General features: G+C 33.8%; 1 protein-coding gene across 1 annotated transcript in view; it reads left to right on the top strand.

The window, feature by feature from the left end:
* The window catches only part of LOC148953221 (uncharacterized), a 95,211-nt gene that overhangs the window by 19,835 nt on the left and 47,760 nt on the right, over window positions 1-27,616 (top strand). The window contains exon 5 of the mRNA XM_089087907.1: window positions 15,734-16,015. Coding sequence (XP_088944033.1) covers window positions 15,734-16,015 — 282 coding nt within the window. The remainder of the gene's footprint in view (window positions 1-15,733; window positions 16,016-27,616) is intronic.

The raw sequence follows: 27,616 nt of genomic DNA, 5'->3' as shown, positions 1-27,616 counted from the left end.
AGGCACTACTATATTTTGTGTTCCGATGTCGTGGCTATACTTACAAGCAGTATCTCCACATTTATGTTGACAATCCACGTCTGAATGACTTTCTAGTGGAAATTATCCTCTCAGACCTATATGGTATTGATTTCAGTGCCCTAAGAGTAAAGTGCTTAAAAAATGTTTGTGAATTTGTTTAATAATAAAATGCATATATATACAACAATGTCTTTAAATCTCCACTTTAGATTTCTTCATCTTCGATGTATTGGCAACTGTCGTGAACCACTAATGCTGATAAATCATTTGGATTCACTGTATATTGATCTTGATTGTCTGCAAAGTCAGGGTCACATTTTCTACAGTACAATGTAACTTCACTCTTGTCATATCTCTTTGTATAGTCAATGATACTATTTGCATTCATATTATGAAATTCACGAGTTTCAATCTGTCTATTTGAAGCAATATCACATACAATGTTTTCAAATGGTGAATCACATTCGGTAACTGACAAATAAAAATCACTTGGTTTATAGTGATAGTAGGTGGTGTCATCACAACGATGACGTAGAAACCAAATTGTCTTGTTACCCCAACAGTTGAATCGTAGACCAGATTCCTTTTCCCGGAATAATTTAAATCCACGACGATACCAATCTCGTAGAAATAAACTAAAATCACATTTGGGATTCTTTCCAATCATAGCGGGGTAAGTATTCTCCCACTGATCACATTTATCATAGTGACAATTGGAGCACAGGTGTCCTCTAGGGTGAGAGTCACACACCTCCTCAAGACATGAATTACATCCTTTAATTTGTACTGCATAGCCTCTATGTAATTTACAAGGATTACATAATTTACACTTTTCACTATAGTCATCAATAATTGTACAAGTCTCACATTGATTCCAACTGCCAAGAGTGTACATGCACAAGGGACATATATAGAACATTTTTTTGTTTCCGATGTCAACTCACTCACTGCTAAAACGAAACTGATCCTCTTCGTTCGATAAATTCAATGAGAGGGAAACGGTGGGAGAGAGGAGTAGCTCTGTGACGTTACCTCTTTCGAATGATGGGGGGAGCTATCTACATTGAATCCATTAGCAATGTTTTCAAAAGTATATCCACGATATGATTCTGCTTTGTTCCAATTAATATATCAATAAAATGACTATAAGCATTTGAATCACATTTTAAAAGTTCCATAAAATAGTCCAATGGGGGGGAATCACTCCTCATTATATTGTCAAGTGTTCCCTGACGAGAGAATATCCTGCGTTGAAGAGATAACTCGAGAAAATCATCATCCAAAATCAAATGTTTTTCCATAAACACTAGATTTGATCTAAGTCTCTCTTTCTCAAATTTATTCATTTTTCGATCCTTTCACTCTGACTGCTGACTCTAGACTGACCCTGATTCGTTAGCCCTAACCAGAAAAGAAAGAGAACATTTTCGATTTCGAAACAATTTTATTGAATAATTACAACAACAACAACAACAACCTCAATAATATATAGCATGTATAATTAGTGATACTGTTTATTGTCTTCAATATGTTTCACCAATGCACTTAAAGCCCTATGAAGTCTATTCACATGCGCTATATCAACTTTAGTGGCAAAACATAATTGATCTTCCATTTTAAATTTGCTCAAGGATATCACATATCTTGCATATACTGCATCCGATTCCAGACAAAGCCGTGACCCTTTCGTGATTTCCATCGCAATGTTTGGTGCTCTTGTACTATTATCATCAACTCCACTATCAATTTCTAATATGGTAATCATTCCACTCATCGCCATCAACACAAATATATATCCAAATGAGTAAAGTCAAACTGTTCTTCTTCTTCTCACTCCTTGAATTCTATTCACAGACTAATAAAACTATAACAAAAATCCTTTCTTTATATTCACTCTGCTGCTCATATGTAAACAAAGCCCTCTGATTGGGTGAGAAGGAAACATGTGATCTAACTGTTTCCAGGAAACTCATAACATTTGGCTTGAACAACAACATCAAATACTATTTCTGGATTATCCATAAAACAGACATGAAAAACATCAAATAGATCGAACAACACACATAACCACCCATGAAAACAGACAAAAATGTAAGAAAATTTCTATTTTTCAAATTCTCACTCACAAAAACCATAAAACATCCATAATTTGATGTTGATATCCGAGAAATACATCAAATAAATCGATCAACACACATAACCATCCATGAAAACAACCATAAATGTGACAAAATTCCTGTTTTTCCAAGTTAGAAAATTCCTGTTTTTTCGTTCTCACTGAGAAAACCATATAACAGAGATGAATTTCTGATGACATCCTTACATGTTACATAGTTCCTGTTTTTCAAATTCTCACTGAAAAAAACCATTAGACATACATGAAAAACATCAAATAAATTAACCAACACACATAACCCTCCAAGAAAACATACATAAATGTGATAAAATTCCTGTTTTTTCATTCTCATTGACAAAAACCATAAACCACGTGGGTCTATGCCAATATATGGTGTTAAAAAAAGTTGTAGGTGGCAGCAGGGGTGAGTCGTCGCGCTGGTACCCCCTCCTCTACTCACTCGGCACGCAACAGGCTTGTAAATATTTGATTCTCAAGTAATTATCATGTTATTCTTTAGTCATAAGTTATGAGGTGGTAAATTAGCGATTTTAGCTGATTTGATAAGTTCTGGCGTGAATTCAATCCCTCATTCCTGTTTATCCTCCCACAGAATCGAAAAATTTATAAGATTTGTATTATCCCGGGAATCATAGTGATTCTCGTCATTTCTTCTAATCTAACCATAGATTTCTTTAACAATTTAGTGTGATTCTTGCTTTCACTTGTCTTTTAACAGAGGACTTCATTGTCTATCATTTTAACCGAAAATATCGTTGAATATCACTTTCATTGGTGATTTGATAGTCTTTGATGCTTTTTGTCGAATGTCTCCTAGCCACAGATATCAGTAGTGAGTGTTTTTTGGATTTAAGCGCACTAATAGGTGCTACTCTTTTCTTCTATACTAGTTTAAGGTCGCGAAGATGTTTAACGGTGATTCCCTCAAAACTTTATTACGCACACCTGTTTGCTACGTAATATAGGATTGTTTACCTATGCAAACTTATTAAAGCTGACGTAATCTCAGGGACTTCTTTTGGTTCCTGGGATCCTTATAATCCAGTGAAAACAGGTTTCGACGGTCATGCGTGACTTGTTAAATTTATTGAAGATGATGTAATCTCATATGACATGTTTTGCTAGAGCTCACGGGCCGCTAGTCAAGGGCGAACAGTAGTTGTAGCGGAGGATGACACAAAAGTAGGTGTTACATAATATTTATGGGGGTTTTTTCTTCAAGACAATCTTTTCAGAATGTCTCGGACATTTTAAAGACATTTCAAAACGGTTTCTAAGACATTTTTCTTCAAGACGTTTTTCAAGAAGTTTCAAGACATTTCAAGACGTATTTTAAGACATTTTTCTTCCAGACGTTTACAAGACGTTTCAAAACATTTCAAGACATTTTTTCAAGACGTTTTTCTTCGATAGTTCTTTTTGTTCAAGATTTTTTTTCTTTAAGACATTTTCTTCGAGATTTTTTTTTTATTCAGTGCATTTTTTTAATCAAGACATTTTCTTCAAAATTTTTCATCTCAGAGAACCTTTATAATCCGTCACCAAATTTTTCAGTCCGCTGTAGGAATCGAACGTAAGATCAGAGACTCCCCAATCGAATGGTGCCTTAGATACCTGAACCAACAAATCATTCCTATTATTAGATTCTTGAGAATAGATTCTATATGATAGACCATTTCTCATTCGGTGAATTCTCTACACAGTTTCTGGATCGATAACCTCCATATTGCCTTTCTCGGTGAGCTATGGATTGCATGTTTCTAATCTCCGGAAATAATTCGAATGGAGGGGAGAAAATAGATTACTGACAATAAGTTTAGGGGATATTATTGTTGTACGTTTGATACAAACGTGGATGTTACATTATAGTTATGTAAATTGAAATGAGATTGATGCTGTTATTTATTTGATGTATTGCCCAGAGCAAATGATGAAACCATTGGATGAAATAACAAGAAATTATTTACTATCCATAATCAATGATCGTTCTTAACACGTGACACTCTGTGTCTCACGCGTTGCAATTCAAGCAAGAATTCATTTTTTTGTCACACACCTTCATATTTTTTAAGCAAACGCAAATCGTTTTGAAGGATGGACTTGATTATTTTCATCTCATTTTGAGCAAAATCACGGTTTGAAACATTGATTTGTATATTTTCTTCAATTTACGAACATCAATACACTTTTTTCCCGATCGTGGCAATATGTGGCTGGCCTGTTGCGCCCCTGTGATGCATATTATCATTCCTAAGGCATTTTTCAGATATTTTGTTGATAAAAAATATGCTTGAAATTCAATGGTTTGTGTTTTTGCAAGCCAACCCTCCGTGTTTCTCACCATGGCATTTCAAGCCTTTGTAAGGTAAACTTCGAAAGTTTAGATTTTCGTTTTTTGTTTCTTTCTTTTTCTTCTTTTTTGTTTAGCACTGAGGACGACTTGGCGGGGGTCCTTCTCCAAATATTTTCTTATTTCTTCTATTTCATGGTTCGCCAATGCCTGAAAAAATCCTCGTTTTTTCACCCTTTTTGATTTTATTTTTCATTTTGTCAGTTTCTTTCTTCTCTGAGTTTCATTTGTCATGTATAGCCAGTGTGGTCTAAGAATGTATTTACGTGTCACACTATGGCTGGCCCGTGGCAGACTCTGGCAAACACTATTATTCCTAAAGCTTTTTCAACCATTTTCCTACAAAAATAACCGTATAAACTAAACTGACCACTATTTTACTTGAACAGCGAGATTTTCCATTTTGTTGTTACAATGTGATAGTCCAAGGCAGTTTACACCCTAGGCATCCTCTGGCACACAATATCATTTTTAAGGCATTTTCAGACATTTTCTTGATATAAATCATGCTTTATATCCATTGGTTTGTGTTTCCGCAAGCTAACCCCTCCCTAATGCCCCCATGGCATTTCACTCCACCATAGAACACTCTGGCTGGCCCGTGGCACCTTCTCACACTTACTATCATTCCTAAGGCATTTTCAAATCATTTTCTTCAAAAATAACCATATAAACTAAATTGACTATTGTTTATATTTGAACAGCGGGGCTTTCCATTTCATTGTAAGAATTTGGTAGTCAATGACAGTTCACGCCACCGTGGCACACTATTGAAGATTCATTGTGGAACGAGAATACTAAAAGATGAAGACAAAGGATTTTATTGTGCATACAAGTTTTATTAATAAACAAATTTACAAACATTATTAAAACACTTTATTCTGAGGGCACTGAAATCAATATTACACATATAGGGAAGGGATGTTTTCAACTTTTAAATTAAAACCTTCTAAAATATACAGAAATTATCTTCTAGAAACAGGGCAACACCCTAAGTGAATATTAGATATGGCTCTTAAGTTTTAACATCGCTTCTTACTTTTAGCAAAGCATTTGATCTATTTCAATATCTTTTCGTCTTCAATTCTGTATTTCCTAAGTGTTAAAAAGGGCATAGAATTTAAAACATATTATTGAATGGGCCATTTCCTTATTTCTAGTGATTTTGTAAAAATTGGTTTCACGACGGCAGCCTGTGGCACCCATCATCATCACCTAAACGTTTTCTGACGTTTGTGTTTTCTGAACAGTGGGAGCATACCAGTTGGTTTTTAGATCGTGATACTCTATGGCAATTCCCATCCGTTGAGACTCTGTAGCTGGACTGTAGTAACCTCTGCACACATTATCATTCCTAAAGCATTTTCAACCATTTTTCTACAAGAAAAAAACACACAAACTGTATACACTAAAATTGATGGTTTCAACTTTAAGAAAAATTGCCAATCTAATTTCTTCTGATCACTCGTGGCAATACAAGCTATCGTGGCATTCTATGGCTTTTCCGTGGCACCCTCTCGCACCCGTCATCATCAGTTAAACTTTTTGTGATGTATGAATATCCTGACAGATATTTTTTATTTGACCACCGGGAACACACCATTCCATTATTAGATCGTGATACTCTATGGTAATTCCCATCCTGTAATACTCTGTGGCTGGCTCGTGGTACTCTATGGCATCTATTAACGTTTCTTACGTATTTTCAGACATTTTCTTGATATAAATCATGCCTTAACTCCATTGCTTTGTGTTTTTACAATCCAATCATAATCACTTTCTCCCGTAAGCATTTTCAGATTTCTAGTTCTTGAACTTTTAGGTAGTAGTATGGGGTCTCTATATCCAAACGGTTACTAGCCCCACGGATGTCTATACAAGCGTTTAAACATTCTATTTGGGATCCGTTATTTACCTTGTCTGTTCTAGGAGGGGGCTTTACCCCTCAAAAACTTACAGAGTAATAACATATTCTATACAAGCGTTTAAACATTCTATTTGGGAGCCGTTATTTACCTTGTCTGGGCTTTACCCCTCAAAAATTTACAGGCTAATAACATATTCTATTTCAGCCTAATATATTCTTTTTCAGTACGTAGTCATAAGTGTTTCAATGGGGAAATAAGTAGTTATTATTTTTTAGGTTCACCTAATGGTTGCCCCTTGACCCTAAGGATATAGACCCCTCTTGCACCCCCTAATGAAAATGATGGGCCTGTGGTACTCTATGGTACCTATTTACATTTCTAAAGCATTTTCAGACATTTTCTTGATGTGAATCATCTTTTAATTCCATTGTTTTGTGTTTTAGACCAAATCATATTACCCCCCCCCCCCTGTAAATTCCGGTTCCGCCAGTCCCCTCCCCTCCCCATGGTTCTGACTCTACCAATTCCGCTCTAAGTGCCATCGGTTTCTGGATTTCTTGTGCGGTTCCTACCCTTGGTACTATATGGTAGGGCTTCAAAAATACCTAGTTTATTGTATGTTCTCGATCGATATAAATTTTGCGGGCACGCTAATTGAACCTAAAAGAATCTTAGCTTCAAATCACTTAAAATAATGTAACCTAGGTAAAAAATTTGTTTGGTTACAGGTATTTGGATGGCGGTAGATTGGCTGTGGGTACCCTTGGTGTATCAGGTTGTCAGCAGTTACCCGAGGGGACTTGCAGGGTGTCCTATAGTGCAGTGTTGCTACTACGAATTTTCAAAACCTGTGAAAAAGTGCCAATAAACCTGTGCAATTCGTCAAAAAGCCTGTGATAACTTTTAAAGCGTGTTCCGGTCTTCTTACTACAGTTTACTTTTTGTACTCCGATGTAGCAACGATAGAACGTTACTAGCAAAGATACTTATGCCTGGGAAGATCCGGCTGGCCTGAAAACACGTAATGGAAAATCAAGAGGATTGCTACTTAGCGGTCTGTTACCTGCATGAGTTATGCAAGTATTTCCAGCTTTGCTATTAACGCTACCTATAAATTGAATGTACTTCTTTTTCAATTTCAATAGATGACGGGAAGATATCGTCATGCGAATGTCAATAGATTGAAATTTCATATTGATACCGCTACCTATCTTAGTCGAAAAGTAAAGAACAAATCATCGAGGGTCATTTCCACTTTGATAATTTCATTAGTTATTCAAAAAAGATGCGAGTCGTTGATCGTCGGTAGATATGAAGGATCTTCGGCTGGGACAAGGTCCAAATGGCTGTAGTAACGAAATGTCTATTTTGACCAATGATGACCAACATCGCTTTAAATTTGAATATATTATTGTTCAATCCACATGGAAAACATGTGATCACGTCCGCATTGTTTTATGCATCGTGTAATTGCACTTTAAGTTCACACACATAGGATTTTCCTTAAAGATCATTTGCAAACCTGACAGAAATTCCATTTCCCAGACTGGAAATCTTTTCGCAATTCCAAGCAGGAACTATTGGTTCGCACATTTTCTTTCAAATTCTGTAAGTTTCACCCCATAGCGCAACTCATGATAAAAAGGGATAGACTGGCAAATTAAGTTGCTTTGATAGGAGTTCGCAAGATAATGGAAAGCAAAATAAAAGATTTAGTTTGTTGCAAAACAACTTTTTTAAGTGGTTAAAATTGTTTAACAACTCCTCTATCTTGCCGTTTTCTTAATATTTAAAAGTAGCCCTGAGCTATTTAAGGCAATTGTAGGGAGGAATTATCTAGCTAAATTATCTTTACTGCATTTTTTTAAAATTTAAGTTAAAATCATGCAGTGTTCCTAAATTCTGAACATTTCCAAACCTGACAGACAAGAAATCTGAGTTTAAGGAATTGTTCTTAACAAACACAAAGCAAAACTTCTTGGAGAAGTAAAATTAGTTGGTAGATCATAAAAAAAGAAAGGGGACATCCACATCAACGCGTTAATTTTGGCCGAGGTCTTAAGCCATCGCAAGACATCAAACTTGGTCACCCACGTACAGCTCTATATCACTTAGGTGACGATATCACAAATATCAAAAGGGTGACAGGGGAATGAATTTCACGTTATCACAAATCACATTTTCAAAACATTCCTCATGTTTTCTTAGAAACCACGCTAAATTTTGATGATACAAGTACAATTTCTGACATCTTCTTATTTGAAGTAATGGGTACTGAAACGTAGCCAGCCACGTTTGTTTTGCACATAAGGTTTAACCTCTTGCATATGATCCTCAAGTAAATGCTGTGACGTTTTCGAATGAAGAAAAAAACAATTACCACTACTACAGTTCTTCAAATCTTGGCAAACGTGATTGGCATAAAAACACCAAAAGCTTATCGGTTGATATAATGATATTGATTGACATGTCACAACTGATCCAAGTCATAATTGGTTGATTTGATTGGTTGATATAATGATATTGGTTGATAAATCACAACTGATCCGAGTCATGGTATTATAACTTAAGAAAAAATGAAGTAAAACACACTACAATGAAATTAACCGAACAGAGAGACCAAAGGATGATGAGGGGAAAAACTACAAAGAGCTGGTCCGAAGAGCCTTCCATGCAGCACGATCAACTTTTATTTTACATCGAGGACTTCAAACTTACGAATTATTTTGCCATTACTATGCCAAGGGGGGAAATAAGGTAAAAATTTACAATATCTGAAATTAAAAGAACGGATATGTTTAACATATTGCTTCTTTAAAAGGAATAAAGACCATAAAGGTAAAGAAAAGAATGATCACAAAAAGTAGAGTATAGCCTACCCAGTGCACGTCTGTTACACTTCCCTCGATTTGCAGCAATCTTAAAATAATCCAATTGAATTTTCTTTTTTAACATCACGAATAGTGTGCTGGCGTAGGTTAGAAATTGATTTAGTAACAGTGATAGCCAACCATCAAAAAACAGGATCAGAGGGTATAGAAAACCCCAACAAACCAAAGGAACATTAGAGGAAGTTGGACCATTGAAGAGTAGAAACCCACACTTCTCAAAATTAAGAGAAAGACTACTCTACTCAGTGTCAGAATCTGAGTCTGAGGTGTCAGGATCTGCACGACGAGGATCTTCTTTATTACAAAGTACCTCTCTCCATTTGATAGCCTTATCTATTAGATCACTTGGAACAGTCCAGGAAGCGGCTTTCCCAACTAACTGTTTGGTCATCATCAATGCACCAACTCTCCCGATTTTCAGCTTGTTATGCAGTCTCGATTTCATATGTGACAGGACAGAGAACTGTTGCTCTGCAACAGTGCTTGAATGGGGAAGACAACAGAGGTGCAACATAAAGATCGCCAGATCAGCAAACTTTTTTGTCACCAATACCATTCCTTAGATAAAAAATACTCTTCCAGAAAGCAGATCTTGTCGAAATCAACTCGGTTCAATCTGAGCTCTTGCAGCTGACGGTCAATACTTTCTTTCTTGCGTTCTAAAATCGTTGCGTCACTTCCCCGAAGCGTAGAAAAGGGCACCAGATTACGAATAATGCTCAACTCTTCAGATCTGAGTGCAACACAGGGTTCTAAAATCTTGAGATCGGACAAAATTGGGTCTTGCCAGCTTATTCTTTGTCTTATCTGCTTGCAGATTTCCACTGTCACATAAAGACAAAAATATTTTTCAGACTATCAGAGGGGACTACCTCGAAGAAGTCCGAGCCCCAGCGTCCTATAAGCAACAGCTTTTTTCACTTCTCACTGTTTCTTGCTTTGTAAAATTAGCCATTTCTCATTGTTTCTTACCTTGCCACTAAGCTGGAATATAAACACAAAATAGAAATATATACCTATACAGCATGTTTCAGCTTTCAATTCAATTCACAATGTTGAGTTGACATCACTTTTGGTGACTAATCAGCATGTTTCAATTCAATTCAAAATGGTAGTTTCAAATGGCTCTAATTTATGATTAATGCAATGAAGCTCTAGATTTATTGATCAATAGATGTCATGTCAAAACCACTAAAAATAATCCGTCAATGTGAGCTCTACAAAATTCAACTTTTATCAGAAAATTAGGTCATATTAGGAGCCTTTAGCACAAAAACCGGTGACTTTCTACCATTCTGTGGCAAAAACCTCTGAACCTGTGACCGTCAAAAAAACCTGTTAAGTTTCACGTAAAATGAATTACTGTCGCAACACAGCTATGATGCCCTTCAAATGACATAACCATTGGTAATAAATCATTTCAATTGTCTATGTCAACCTCATTATCAGTATACCATGTCCAAATCTAATATGAACCTGTTAATAACTCCTTCAAAACTACAAAATCGAGTATGGTTTCTCGCGGTACTTTCCTTGATTTAAGTTTCTTTCTGGCATGCAAGATCAAACATTCCCTTTTAAGAAGGTAGTTGTAAGACAAATCCTTGATTTAAGTCTGAAATTTTTGCCAATTTAAAAATCTATTGCCCTATGATTCCCCCTAAAACAATATTCAATGAACAGAATCATTTGCTAATAATCTGTCAAATGTAGATACGAATCATTTCAAGTTGTCTTTGTTAACCTGTTTACCGTTCTACCATGTCCAATTCTAGTATGAATTTGTTAATAATACCCTTAAATTTCAAAATCAAGGAAGGTTTCTCAGGGTACTTTCCTTGATTCTAGCTTCTTTAACATTAAACATTCCTTAAAATAAGCCTGAGGCTTATTTAAAATAATCAAATCCTTCATTTAAGTCTGCAATTTTTTTCAATTTAACATTCCACTGTCCTATAATCCCTTTCAAATAATATACAAGTGAAAAAAAAACAATTTTCTAATGAATCATTTAAATTGCCTATGTCGACCTCATTAGTAGTATACCATGTCCAAACCTATTTCAACCTGTTAATAATCCCTTCAAAGTTCAAAATCAAGAAAGGTTTCTCAGTGCAGATTCCTTGATTCAAGCTTCTTTCTAACATGTAGCATTAAGCATTTCCTTAAAAAAGGCAATTTGCAAGATAAATCCTTGATTTAAGTCTCAGATTATATCGGTAATATCGGTATCAGTTCCTATTTCAGGTAGTTTCAAATGGCTGTCATTTATGATTAATGCAATGAAGCTTTAGATTTACTGATCAATAGATGTCGTCTCAAAATCACTAAAAATAATCCGTAAATGTGAGCTCTACAAAATTCAACTTTTAGCAGAAAAGTAGGTCATATCAGGAGTCTTTAGTACAAAAACCTGTGACTTTCTACCTTTCGGTGGCAAATACCTCTGAACCTGTGACCATCAGAAAAACCTGCTAAGTTTCACAGGAAATCTATTACTGCGGCAATAAAGCTATGATGCCCTTCAAATGATACACAATTGACATAACCATTGGTAATAAATCATTTCAATTGCCTATATCAACCTCATTAACAGTATACCATGTCCAAATCTAATATGAACCTGTTAATAATTCCTTCAAAATTACAAAATCGAGTATGGTTTCTCACGGTACATTCCTTGATTCAAGTTTCTTTCTGGCATGCAAGATCAAACATTTCCTTTTAATTGAGTATTTGTAAGACAAATCCTTGATTTCAGTCGTAAATTTTTGCCAATTTAAAAATCTATTGCCCTATGATTCCCCCTAAAAAATATTCAATGAAAAGAATCATTTGCTAATAACTTGTCAAATGTAGATACAAATCATTTCAAGTTGTCTTTATTAACCTCTTTACCGGCATATCATGTCCAATTCTAGTATGAATTTGTTAATAATACCCTTAAATTTCAAATCAAGGAAGGTTTCTCAGGGTACTTTCCTTGATTCTAGCTTTTTTAACATTAAACATTTCCTTACAATAAGCCTAAGGCTTGTTTAAAATAATCAAATCCTTGATTTAAGTCTGCAATTTTTTTCAATTTAACATTCCACTGTCCTATATTCCCTTTCAAATGATATACAAGTGACAAAAACCATTTTCTAATGAATCATTTAAATTGCCTATGTAAACCTCATTACTAGTATACCATGTTCAAACCTATTATGAACCTGTTAATAATCCCTTCAAATTTCAAAATCAAGAAAGGTTTCTCAGTGCAGATTCCTTGATTCAAGCTTCTTTCTAACATGTAGCATTAAGCATTTCCTTAAAAAAGGCAATTTTCAAGATAAATCCTTGATTTAAGTCTCAGATTATATCGGTAATATCGGTATCGGTTCCTATTTCAGGTAGTTTCAAATGGCTGTCATTTATGATTAATGCAATAAAGCTTTAGATTTGTTGATCAATAGATGTCGTCTCAAAACCACTAAAAATAATCCGTAAATGTGAGCTCTACAAAATTCAACTTTTAGCAGAAAATTAGGTCATATTAGGACACTTTAGAACAAAAACCGGTGACTTTCTACCATTCGTTTGCAAATACCTCTGAACCTGTGACCATCAAAAAAACCTGTTAAGTTTAACAGAAAATCTATTACTGCGGCAACACAGCTATGATGCCCTTCAAATGATACACAATTGACATAACCATTTGGTAATGAATCATTTCAATTGCCTCTATCAACCTCATTATCAGCATACCATATCCAAATCTAATATGAACCTGTTAATAACCCCTTCAAAATTTCAAAATCGTGTATGGTTTCTCAGAGTATATTCCTTGATTCAAGTTTCTTTCTGGCATGCAAAATCAAACATTTCCTTTTAAGAGGGTAGTTGTAGGAGAAATCCTTGATTTCATTCTGAAATTTTTGCAAATTTAAAAATCTATTGCCCTATGATTCCCCCTAAAAAAATATTCAATGAACAGAATCATTTGCTAATAACCTGTCAAATGTACATACAAATCATTTCAAGCTGTCTTTGTTAATCTCTTTACCAGCCTACCATGTCCAATTCTAGCATGAATTTCGTAATAATAACCTTAAATTTCAAAATCAAGGAAGGTTTCTTAGGGTACTTTCCTTGATTCTAGCTTCTTTAACATTAAATATTTCCTTAAAATAAGCCTGCGCATGACCAATCCTTGATTTAAGTCTGCAATTTTTTTCAATTGAACATCCCACTGTTCTATATTACCTTTCAAATGATATACAAGTGACAAAAACCATTTTCTAATGAATCATTTCAATTGCCTATGTCAACCTCATTACTAGTATACCATGTCAGAACCTAATATGAACCTGTTAATAATCCCTTGAAATTTCAAAATCAAGGAAGGTTTCTCAGTGCAGATTCCTTGATTCAAGCTTCTTTCTAGCATGTAGCATTAAGCATTTCCTTAAAAAAGGCAATTTGCAAGATAAATCCTTGATTTAAGTCTCAAATTTTTATTAATTTAACAACCTATTGTCCAATGGGTCCTCCTTAAAAAAATTCACTTCACAGAACCCTTTGCTAATAACCTGACAAATTTAAATAGAAGGGTTCTCCACTTGACTAGCGGCCTGTGAGCTCTAGCAAAACAAGTCACGTGAGATTATGTTATCTTCAATAAATTTAGCAAGTCACGCGTGACCTTCAAAGCTTGTTTTCACTGCGCTATAAGTGTCCCCTGGAACCGAAACAAGTCACGCGAGACTAAGACATGTTCAGTATATTGACATAGGTAAACTATCTCCTATTACGTAACAAACAGGTGCGCGTAATAACGTTTCAAATGAATCACCTTTAAACTTCTTTGTGATCTTAAACTAGTATAGAAGAAAAGAGTAGCGCGTACGCTTAAATCCAAAAAGTCGTCACTATTGATATCGTTGTGGTTCATTTTCGTTCAGCCTTACCTCTGACATTTTCTCCATTTCTTTTGCTTTAGCTGTTCGGATTCATTCATTTTCTTATATAATTTTGCATTAAGTCACACATACTACAGACACATCTTGTTTTTAGGAAAGGAAACGTTACTCAAATCATTGGACTGAAAATATGCATAGCTTTTTGCTTTCTACAGGGTCGAGGCCATCCTGACCTCCATTACATTACTAGTTTGACTATAGGCAAATACAGACAACCGTTATGGATGCACCTCAGGGCTAATTGCCTTCCAATTAGCGCAAGATTTAAAAGATATTCTAAAGAAAGATGTTCCAATGAAGATATATATACTTGCCCTCTTTGCAAAGTTAAAGGGAATTATTCGGTGCATTGCTTAAGCCGGTGCCAGGGGCTCTCTACGATAATAGAATAGACATTTGGAAAAAAATGAGTTGATGCTTCCAGGTGTCTTAAATAGTACGTCGCCTCAGTTTATTTGTAGAATAGCGAGGTATCTGGAAATTTTTTTAACTAAAAAAAAAAATCACACTATAAAGTAAATGTAATGTTTCATTTAAGTGTTTTTTCCAAGTGTTAATTGTTTTCTTTTTTAATAACCGCATTTCCAAGTAATAAGTACTATTATTACGTTAATGTAGTGTTTCACTTAAGTGTTTTACGGTGATCGCTGATCAAACCTTATGCTTTTGTGCCTTTCATTTATGTTATTTTACTGTCTTCATGGCCACTTATCCATTATCTATCTATTGATTGACTATTTCACAATAAGAATCTTACTGTGTTATATTTTGTTTTAATTGTTTGAATAAATGCATTTTCAGCTCTTTCATTAAGAAAGATCTTATTTATTGTTTTAAAATAAAAAGAAAATGAGGACTTCAAGAATCAATGAAACCAGATTTATTTCTGATTGAGGTTTCCTTTGTTTAGAAACTTTAATTGATGTATCCTCCTGGCCTGAAATTTCAATCAGATCAACGTTAAAAAGAAAAGTTTCGTTCTAAGAATCACTGCAACAAATTTGCCAATACGACTAGAATGTTTACTAGGATTGAGACAGTCACTTGGACAAAAGGATACACATATGATGTACCCTTTAGTCTCAGGTTTTAAACCTGAGACTAGTTCTAGTTAAAGGAAATTGTTCTCAGCTTCACAACTGAATTCAATCCCAATTTATGAGGATTAATGATCTACAAAACACTACATTTGCTAAATTTAGAAGAAACTCATTATTATGGCTTAAAATTCTACTCGAATAACAGGACTTTGATTTTCAAAACTGAAACCAGAGAAAAAGAACCTGAAAACCCAAAATTAAGGTGTAATATGGTTTTGTCAAAATCTCAATAAGTGGAACATACTAATGTATGTCCCAGGATATAGATTAGTTTGTTGATCCATCCCTGAAAGTTGCATTTTCTTAACTTAACCCCTTTTCCAAAATAGCACAAAGTAGCTCGTCTAGAATTTTAATTGGTAGTTTTACAATATTATTTATTCTTGTTTTTTTTTTCTTTGTTAGGTACATGTAAAAGTCAAGGCATGTGGGGAGGTAGAATTTGGAATGGTGTTTACTTAATTGGCAAAGGATGGACTGATGCCATGGATGGGAACTATACTCTCTGCATGGACCCTGGAGTAGCACCTAACCAGAAATCCTGCTTAGTATACTCATTCGGAATAGCGAACAACTGGAGCTTTGACGAAGACGCTGAAAAATATGGGTGTGAGGTTTATTCATTCGACCCTTCAATTGGACAAAAGCCTCATATGCACTCAGCCAAAGTTCATTTTTTTGATTATGGTGAGTATTGTGCAATAAAATTTAATCAAGAAACAAAAGAGAAAATGTTTAAGATGTTTTCTAGTCGTACTTCGAATATATAACTGAAATTATTAATTTTTATTGCCTATTATTATTGTTACTGGTGGACTCACAAAACTGATGGCTGCTTCATAGACCCATTATCTCCACACCATAAAATATGTAGCAAACAGTTTGTGATGAACTGTGAGTAAGGAGTGATTCGTCCTAATAGCAACAGAAACACTAAAAACAAGTTTTTATAACACTTTACTCATAAAATAATCTTGTTTTTATAGTAACTCAAATATATAAGGCTCAATAAATTTAAAGTTACCCATCAAGAGCAACAAGCATGAGAAAATTTGCCTGAAATCCGAAAAATTTACAAAACACACCCATAACGGCAAGTGATCTTTCCGATTATTCCACCATCAGAAATATCTCATCAGAGAACCATATTGCAGATGTTTTAAGCCTATATTTGCAAATAAACCCCTATTGATGATGAGTCCTAGTAATTGGATCCATAGCCTAGTTACAACTAATGATCTAATTTCTGCTAAAATTCCAAATACCGACGACCCTGCATAATGAAAATTAGTGTTCATAATCCGTACGTAGCTGAGATAAATCCAAATACCAGTTGTATGATTAATAAAAGTGGAGAATTACAGTACCGCTTTGGTTTTCCGATGCTATACAGTTCAGTTAAATATATAACGAATGATGAAAAATTTATGTATTCCCGTCGTTTTGACCCCAAATCGAATAAAAATAATAAAGAGGAATTTTCGCATGGTCTTGCTGTTTATTGAAGACACTTCGTTATCACCGAGTTACACGTGATAATCGTCATTTTGCCACATATAATGCTTATACTGACAATTTTGATGTGTCATCAATGTTGAATATATTTGCAGGATATGCCCGGTAAAGTATCTATATAAATATATCGACAAAAGACATGATTGCGCTTCAATAAAGATTGTTGAAAGTCAACGGTGTTTGGTTTACAATGAAGAAGACACCTATGTGGAAGGACGCTGCATTACACCAACTGAAGCATGCTGACGACAATTTGGTCACGACATACAGAGAAAGAGTCATGTTGTTCAAAGTTTGAATATTCATTTACCTGGACGATACCAATTGTAAGAAATCAACCTTACCAAGAAGATTCGGTAAATTTTAGACAGTGAGGCTTAATTTTAGAAGCGTCCTTTTGACGTAACCAGGCGTTGAAACAAATGCAAACAAACCAGAAATTTTACTATTACTCGGAAATGCCCAAAACTTGAAATGGAATGGGAAAATGAGTACATAGGAACCACGAATCCTTCGATTGCGTGTCATTGATCGAAATCAAAATGTAAATTATGTTGCTCTTATAGAATGGTTCCATTTGCAAGTACTTCTCTATCACATGAAGGATGCAACAGGTTTTGAAGATTTCCTTACTGTGAATTCTACCCATTATGGGACATACAAACAAGGATGCCAAGCTCGAGGTTTTGCATTAGACGATGAACAGTAAAAATATGGATCGGCATAATACAAAGTGACTTCTGTGATGCAAATGCTCTTCGTTAAGATGCATTTTTTTTGGATATCCTGCAGATCCAAAAGGTCTTTGGGAAAGATTAAAAAAACAGTTCGAAGAGAAGTTTATTGTGCAGGCACAACGAAATAATATATGTCAATATACTGCAAACAAACGGGTCTATCGTATTATTGCATCCAAGTTTAATAGAATGTTAAGAGAAGGTCCAGGTTTTAGTTTTTTGTAACGATATGATATGGATGACATTGAGACATACAAATATGACCAAAACATATAATAGTAGGAAGGTCTCAGAAGGAATGAAACGAACACATGTGCTGCCATCTACAATGGAGTATAACTCCGTAAGAACACCGTATATGGGCATAGCCTCCCTAGGGGAAATGTATTTCCGAGAAATTGATTGCGTAACCTAACCTAACCTCATGAGTTCCGGAACGAACACCATATATGGGCATAGACTCCCTAGGGGAGATGGATTTCCGAGAAATTGATTTGTTGATGTTAGTCCAGGAGAATTGTCTCTGGGCAAAGTTTATTAATGTCTGATGGATGATGTCAAGGTCGATTGATTTGTTGGTGATCGTCCAGGAGAATTGTCTCCGGGCGAAGTTTTTAGCTTAGAGTCTTAGCTTAGAGTTTTAGTTAGAGTTCTAGTTTAGTTTAGTTTTAGTTAAGAGTTTTAGCTTAGAGTTTTAGTTATAGTTGAAGTTTAGTTTAGTTATAGTTAATAGTTTAGAGTTTTAGATTAGAGTCTTAGCTTATAGTTTTAGTTAGAGTTGAAGTTTACTTTAGTTTTAGGAAAGAGTTTAGAGTGTTTGTTAGAGTTCTAGTTTAGTTTAGTAATAGTTAAGAGTTTAGTTTTTAGCTTAGAGTCTTAGCTTTGAGTTTTTGTTGAAGTTCTAGTTTAGTTTAGTTTTAGTTAAGAGTTTAGAGTTTTAGCTTAGAGTTTTAGTTAGAGTTTAAATTTAGTTTAGTAATAGTTAAGAGTTTAGAGTTTTAGCCTATAGTCTTAACTTAGAGTTTAGTTAAGTTTTAGTAGTTTAGTTAAGTTTTAGTTAAGAGTTTAGAGTTTTAGCCTAGAGTCTTAGCTTAGAGTCTTAGCTTAGAGTTTTTGTTGAAGTTCTAGTTTACTTTAGTTTTAGTTAAGAGTTTAGAGTTTTACCTTAGAGTCATAGCTTAAATTTTTTGTTAGAGTTCTAGTTTACTTTAGTTTTAGTTAAGAGTTTAGAGTTTTACCTTAGAGTCTTAGCTTAGAGTTTTAGTTAGAGTTGAAGTTTAGTTTATTTATAGTTATTTTTGAGAGTTTAGAGTTTTACCTTAGAGTATTAGCTTAGAGTTTTTGTTGAAGTTCTAGTTTAGTTTAGTTTTAGTTAAGAGTTTAGAGTTTAGCCTAGAGTTTTAGCTTAGAGTTTTAGTTATAGTTGAAGTTTAGTCTAGTAATAGTTAAGAGTTTTAGCTTAGAGTCTTAACTTATAGTTTTAGTTATAGTTAAAGTTTAGTTTATTTGTAGTAAAGAATTTAGAGTTTAGCTTAAGAGTCATAGCTTAGAGTTTTTGTTAGAGTTCTAGTTTAGTTTTAGTTAAGGGTTTAGAGTTTTACCTTAGAGTCTTAGCTTAGAGTTTTAGTTAGAGTTGAAGTTCAGTTTACTTATAGTTAAGAGTTTAAAGTTTTAGCTTGGGGTCATAGCTTAGAGTTTTAGTTATAGTTATAGTTTAGTTACAGTTCAGAGTTTATAGTTTTAGCTTGTAGTCTTATCTTAGAAGTTTTGTTGAAGTTATAGTTTATTTTATTTATAGTTAAGAGTTTATAGTTTTAGCTTAGAATCATAGCTTAGAGTTTTAGTTAAAGTTGTAGTTTAGTTAAGTTTTAGTTAAGAGTTTAGAGTTTTAGCCTGGAGTCTTAGCTTAGAGACTTAGCTTAGAGCTTTGTTGAAGTTCTAGTTTACTTTAGATTTAGTTAAGAGTTTAAACTTTTACCTTAGAATTTAAGCTTAGAGTTTTTGTTAGAGTTCAATTTTAGTTTAGTTGTTGTTAAAAGTTTGGAATTTTACCTTAGAGTCTTAGCTTAGAGTTTTAGTTAAGAGTTTAGAGTTTTAGCTTAGAGGGTTAGCTTAGAGTTTTTGTTAGAGTTCTAGTTTAGTTTTAGTTAAGATTTTAGAGTTTTTAGCTTAGAGTCTTAGCTTAGAGATGTTGTTGAAGTTCTAGTTTAGTTTAGTTTTAGTTAAGAGTTTAGAGTTTTAGCTTATAGTCTTAACTTAGAGTTTTAGTTAGAGTTGAAGTTTAGTTATAATTATAGTTAAGAGTTTAGAGTTTTAGCTTAGAGTTTTTATTAGAGTTCTAGTTTAGTTAGAGTTCTAGAGTTCTAAACTAAACTTCAACTCTATCAAAAACTCTAAGCTATGACTCTAAACTAAAAACTCTAAACTCTTAACTAAAACTAAACTAAAATACAACACTAACTAAAACTCTAAGCTAAGACTCTAAACTAAAACTCTAAACTCTTAACTATAACTAAACTTCAACTCTAACTAAACTCTCAGCGAATACTCTAGGCTAAAACTCTTAACCAAAACTAAACTAAACTAGAACTCTAACTAAAACTCTAAGCTAAAACTCTAAGCTAAAACTCTAAACTCTTAACTATAACTAAACTAAACTTCAAATCTAACTAAAACTATAAGCTAAAACTCTAGTCTAAAACTCTGAACTCTTAACTATAATTAAGATAAATTTTAATTCTATCAAAAACTCTACTCTATGACTCTCAACTAAAAACTCTAAACTCTTAACTATAACTAAACTAAACTTCAACTCTAACTAAACTCTAAGCTAAGACTGTAGGCTAAAACTCATAACCAAAACTAAACTAAACTAGAACTCTAACAAAAACTCTAAGCTAAAACTCCAAGATAAACTCTAAACTCTTGACCAAAACTTAACTAAACTAGAACTCTAGCAAAAACTCTAAGCTAAGACTCCAAGCTAAAACTCTAAATTCTTAAATAAAGCTAAAATAAAGTAGAACTCTAAGCTAAGACTCTACGCTATGACTCTAAGCTAAAAACTCTAAACTCTTAACTATAACTAAACTTCAACTCTAACTAAACTCTAATCTGAGATTTTAGACTAAGAATCATAACCAAAACTAAACTAAACTAGAACTCTAACTAAACTATAAGATAAAACTCTAAACTCTTACCTATAAAAAAAACTAAACTTCAACTCTAACTAAAAGTCTAAGCTACGACTCTATGCCAAAACTCTAAACTCAACTAAAACTAAACTAAACTAGAACTCTTTGCTAAAACTATAATGTAAAACTAAACTAAACTTCAACTCTAACTAAAACTTCAAGCAAAGACTCTAAGGTAAAACTCTAAACTCTTAACTAAAACTAAACTAAACTAGAACTCTAACAGAAACTCCAAGCTAAGACTCTAATCTAAAAACTCTAAACTCTTAACTATAACTAAACTAAACTTCAACTCTAACTAAGGCTCTAAGCTAAGACTCTAAGGTAAAACTCTAAACTCTTAACTAAAACTTAACTAAACTAGAACTCTAACAGAAACTCTAAGCTATGACTCTAAGCTAAAAAACTCTAAACTCTTAACTATAACTAAACTAAACTTCAACTCTAACTAAAGCTCTAAGCTAAGACTCTAGGAAAAAGCACGAAACTCTTCACTAAAACTTAAATACAATACAACTTTAAATAAAACTATAAGCTGTGACTCTAAGCTATAACTCTATATTCTTAACTATAACTAAACTAAACTACAAATCTAACTAAAACTCTAAGATAGGACTCGAAGCTAAAACTCCAAACTCTTAACTAAAACTTAACTAAACTACAACTTTAACTAAAACTCTAAGCTATGACTCTAAGCTAAAACTCTAAATTCTTAACTATAGCTAAACTAAACTTCAACTCTAACTAAAACTCTAAGCTAGGACTCGAAGGTAAAACTCTTAACTAAAACTAAACTAAACTAGAACTCTAATAAAAACTCTAAGCTAAAACTATAAACTCTTAACTATAACTAAAACTCTAAGCTAAGACTCTAAGGTAAAATTCCAAGCTCTTAATTATAACTAAACTAAAATTGAACTCTAACAAAAACTCTAAGATTAAACTCTAAGGTAAAACTCTAAACTCTTAACTAAATCTAAAGTAAACTAGAACTTCAACAAAGCTCTAAGCTAAGACTCTAGGCTAAAACTCTAAACTCCTAACTAAAACTTAACTAAACTACAATTTATCTAAAACTCTAAGCTATGATTATAAGCTAAAACTCTAAATTCTTAACTAAACTAAACTTCAACTCTAACTAAATAAACTTCAACTCTAACTAAAACTCTAAGCTAAGACTCAAAGCTAAAACTTCAAACTCTTAACTTAAACTAAACTAAACTAGAAATCTAACAAAAACTCTAAGCTAAGACTCTAAGGTAAAACTCTAAACTATTAACCAAAACTAATCTAAACTAGAAATATAACAAAAACTCTAAGCTAAGACTCTAAGCTAAAACTCTAAACTCTTAACTATTACTAAACTAAACTTCAACTCTAACAAAGACTCTAAGATAAAACTCCAAACTCTTAACTAAAACTAAAGTGAACTAAAACTTCAACAAAAACTCTAAGCTAAGACTCTAGGCTAAAACTCTCAACTCTTAACTATAACTAAACTAAACTAGAACTCTAACTAAAACTCTAAGTTAAGACTCTAAGCTAAAACTACAAACTCTTAACTATAAATAAACTAAACTTCAACTCTAACTAACACTCTAAACTAAAACTCTAAGCTAAAACTATAAACCCTTAACTAAAACTAAACTAGAACTCTAATTCAAAATCTAAGCTATGACTCTTAAACTAAACTGTAAATTCTTTACAACAAATAAACTAAATTTCAACTCTAGCTAAAAATCTAAGCAAAAAATATAAACTCTTAACCATTAATAGAATAAAATTCAACTATAGCTAAAACTATAAGATAAGACTCTAGTCTAAAACTCTACGATCTTAACTAAAACTAAACTAAAACTATAAATTCAACAAAAACTCTAAGCTAATGCTATAAGCTAAAACTCCAAACTCTTAACTATAACTAAACTAAACTTAAACTCTAACTAAAACTCTAATCTAAGATTCTAAGGTAAAACTATAAACTCTTAACTAAAACTAAAGTAAACTAGAACTTTAACAAAAAATTTAAGCTATGACTCTAAGGTAAAACTCTAAACTCTTAACTAAAACAAAACTAAGCTAGAACTTCAACAAAAACTCTAAGCTAAGACTCTAATGTAAAACTTTAAACTATTAACTACAACTATACGAAAACTACAACTTTAACTAAAACTCTAAGCTAAAACTCAAAGTTAAATCTATGAATTCTTAATTATTACTGAACTTAACTTCACCTCTATGTAAAACTCTAAGCTAAAAGTCTAAAATCTTAAATAAAACTAAACTAAACTAGAACTTCAACAAAAACTCAAAGCTAAGACTCTAAGCTAAAAACTAAACTCTTAACTATTACTAAACTAAACTAGAACTCTAACAAAAACTCTAAACTCTTAACTAAAACTAAACTGAACTTCAACTCTAACTAAATTTCTAAGCTAAGACTCTAAGCTAAAACTCTTAACTAAAACTAAACTAGAACTCTAACAACAATTCTAAGCTAAGACTCTAAGCTAAAACTCTAAACTCTTAAATAAAACTAAACTAAACTAGAACTCTAACAAAAACACTAAACTCTTAAGTAAAACTAAAGTAAACTTCAACTCTAACTAAAACTCTAAGCTAAGACTCTAAGGTAAAACTCCAAACTCTTAACTATAACTAAACTAAACTTCAACCCTAGCTAAATTTCTAAGCTAAGAATCTAAGCTAAAACTCTTAACTAAAACTAAACTAGAACTCTAACAAAAACTCTAAGCTAAGACTCTAAGCTAAAAATCTAAACTTTTAACTAAAACTAAAGTAAACTTCAGCTCTAAATAAAACTAAGCTAAGACTCTAGGCTAAAACTCTATGCCAATGGGTTAAAGAAAAAACCTGAAAAATGTTGGATAATTTCTAAGTCTAAAAGATTCATTCCGAAAAAACTTAAAAAAATTCAATAAGCGAGGGAGGAATGGAGGGTCTCGGTGGGGCTTTGGGGGCCTGGGGGGTCTTTGGGGTCTCGGGACCTTTGGGGGCCCGTGGGACCTTTGGGCGCCGAGGGCTTCCTTTGGGGTTCGGGTAGGAGGATCGGGGCCCTTTGGGGTTGGGATAAAGGACCTCACAACACTGCTGAAATAGAACTTGCGTATTGTAACGACCACAGAGTTTCACCCTTAAATCCTCTTCTAAATCATCGTCTAAAATGCCTCAAACGGTTTCGCTTAAATCATCTTCTAAAATGTCTCAAAACGGTTTCGCCCAAATAATCTCTAAACGTAATTTCTGCGTGCTCCTTTTGTTTTGACATCCCTGCCCTGTCACATTTGAAATTTTTAGGAAACCCTTTCCCGCGTTAATCTCTTCATCTCTAAGATCAAAACATTCACCCGGAGACAATTCTCCTGGATGAACACCAACAAATGAATCGACCTTGACATCATCCGTCAGACATTAATAGACTTCGCCCGGAGACAATTATCCTGGACGATCACCAACAAATCAATCGACCTTGACATCATCCATCAGACATTAATAAACTTTGCCCGGAGACAATTCTCCTGGACTAACATCAACAAATCAATTTCTCGGAAATCCATTTCCCCTAGGGAGCCTATGCCCATATAAGGTGTTCGTACCGGAACTCATGAGGTTAGGTTAGTTTACGCAATCAATTTCTCAGAAATCCATTTCCCCTAGGGAGGATATGCCCATATATGGTGTTCGTACGGACTTAGACTCAATTGTAGATGGCAGCACATGTGTTCGTTTCATTCCTTCTGAGACCTTCCTACTTATAATCTCTAAGTTCAAGCCAGTCAGCTGCTACTAAAGAAAGTAAACATCGGCTTCTGCAAGGAAAACAGATTGAAATTTTGTAGAATATTTTACAGGCTGTCAACGAATCCTAATTATGTTGGGAAAAAAAGTTTTTCGTAGATGAGACAGGTGGTTAACGGTAACACCTTTGTGTATAAAACCTTGTATTATATTAGGCGTTTTGAAAATCGAAACTAAAACGTATGGCGTTTACTGGAATCACATCAACTGTATTATCTTTTGGACAAATAAAAAAGTATAATCGGATTAACGACGCTTCTTGACTACTAATGTCCTTGTGTTGGCCCTGGGATGTATTTCTATAGCCGGGCTTGCTCTCTGGATCCCGTATTACCAAGCTAAGTTCAAACCCACTGCACTACTACAGGACTGCCTTTAAGACAAACAAAACACAAGACGTTTGCCTTGAAAATTCCGCTTTCCTGAGATTCAATTTCTATTATAAAACTATGAGGAAGAATTCTAGTTACTGGAGATGATTTCCGTCAGTACTTACCGGTTCATCTCCGAAGCAACCGCAGTGAAGCACTTGACTTGTCAATAAGAAAAAGTAATCTCTGGAAGTATTTCAAATATTTTTGTTTTTGAATGATAAATAACTGTGTTAATCCTGAACAGGAAGCATTTTTAAAGTACATTCTGCACCTGAGAAATGGAAATCTTTCCAAAATTTGACTTCAATGAAATCGAATTACCAGAAGATATGACTTTCAGTTGTAATCTAATTGAGTAAGTATTTGAAGACTGTCAAGAAAATCAAAATTACGATGGAATGAAGGAACGAGTTAATTTAGCTTCGCTCAACAAAGAAGTGAGTAAAATAAATAAGTAAATTGTCGATTCATTTCCCAGGATAAATACACATTTTATAAAATTCATGATTATGTGAAGAATAAACTGGAAGGAGGAATTAAATTCACGCTAGAACTATTCAATTAAATTAGGATTCCAGATTTGCGACCCCATGACGGAAAAATAGAGAAAATGCAATAGTTTTGCTTATGTGCAACACAGATATTTCCGATCGTTTGTATAATGGAACACGCCTTGTTGCTACTGAATTATGTAATAAGGTAATTAAGGCAAATATAAATACAGGGGATAAATCTCGAAAAGAAGTTCACATTTTTTGGTTTACGCTCGGCTCCAGTAGAGGTCAACTTAGAGGTACAGTACAGCTACATCAGTTCCAGTTCATGTGGCATTTGCAATGACAATACACAAATATCAAGGGCGAACTTTCAAATTTATTGGCGTCAACCTCAATACACCTGTTTGAAGTCATGTTATGTTGTACATGACATTTTCTCGAGTTAAACGACAAAGTAGCTTAAAAGTTCTGACGACAAACGTATAACTTTTGTTTGGAAGGAAGCATTGAACACTCCCAACGAAACCTCTCTTTGCTAATTCAATATGCCTTTTTATTAATTACACGGAAGATTATTCTGTATATATGTGTTTATTTTCCCTCGAAATCGGCTACATAGTTTTTTTTTCTGAAAACTACGATAATGATATTTTTGGCTTCAAAAATGATCTACATAAGTCACAACTTTATGGTAGAATTTATAAGAACGTTTTGGTTGTATTGAGCCTATGATGACGCTATGACATCAAGATTAAGTTCACATTATCTGCCGTTAGAAGACAAGCGACAACGATTATCAAAAATATAAACAGCTGCCACGTCCCGAGTGCCATGGCCCGAGTGAAGCCTGGACTTCTGGCACTACTCTCTTTAAGTGAGCTATAATTCTGCATTTATGTATATATTTTTCCTCGAAAATTGTTCCATATTTTTGGCGAAAATGACACACAGAAGATTTCTGGCCAGAGAAAAATGGCCTTGATAGGCCACAAGTATGGAAAAATTCGTTTAGAGCCTTAATTTTGGAAAGATATTTCCAAAACGTCACATTCCATGCATTTAGAGAGCAACTTTCATCATTTTTTTCTCAGGTATGATCGTATTGGTTTTGATATCTATGACGTATGCAAAACAATACAAGATGAAGCATGACTCTGAACAGATAAATCGTAAGGCTTAGAATAAGTGGCAGCAAGAATTACATTGAACCGCAAACGTAAATGTTTCACAACGAAACCTGTGGGTAGAAGACACATCAAAATTACAAAGGTCATCCGAAATTACACAAGATGATGAATGAATCTAAAGAGCTAGTGCAAAAGGCATGGAAAAAATGTTTGAGGTAATGATGAAAGATTGAAAATTGAAAGAGCTAGCACCCTTTTTAATAGTCGAAAGTGATTGAAGGGCAACTAACCCCCCTCTCACACCCATCATTTCCCCAAACACATCCAGTAAAGGTTTTGAGATAGTCATTTTATTCAACGTGGTTGAAATTTCTGAAAATTATGTATTTGAGGATGACAAACCCCCAGAATCCCCAGGGTAAAGGTTGTAAGTTATGCCCTTGGGGCTTATAAGGTTTGTATAGATAGCGTTATCATAGAAACTTCAAAGGGGGCTCATTCAATTGGAAATTGAGAGGGTTAGTGCCCTTTTTAATAGTCGAAAGTGATTGGAGTGTAACTAGCCCCCTCTCACGCCCACCATATCCCCAAACACATCCAATCCAAATTTTGAGACAGCCATTTTGTTGAACTTAGTTGAAAGTTCTGGAAATTAGCTACTTTGAGGATGACAAGCTCCCTACAGCCCTCAGGGCTAAGGTTTTAAGTTTTGTCCTAAGGGCATTTAATGTTTTTACAGAAATTGTTAGCGTAAAAATTTCAAAAGGGCTCATTCGATTGGAAATTGAAAATTCTATTGCCCTTTCAATTTTTATGGAAGGGAAGGTTGTTTAACTTCAGAAGAGACTCGGTCTTTCTCCCTGAAAAAGACTATGTCAATATAAAACGAACAGAACTTAATCAAGAATACTTTTTGCACAGAATAAAAGTAAAGGAAAAAAAGTAAAGCTTTCCTTCAGACCAAAAATGAAAAAAAAAATAGAGTCAAATAATTTACCAAGCATACAACTACCAAAAATCAGTAT

Source organism: Artemia sp. Qi Xiang Cuo, chromosome 4, assembly GCF_049724085.1.
Source record: "Artemia sp. Qi Xiang Cuo chromosome 4, ASM4972408v1, whole genome shotgun sequence".
Lineage (NCBI taxonomy): Eukaryota > Metazoa > Arthropoda > Branchiopoda > Anostraca > Artemiidae > Artemia > Artemia sp. Qi Xiang Cuo.
This window is presented reverse-complemented; position numbering and strand designations above follow the sequence as displayed.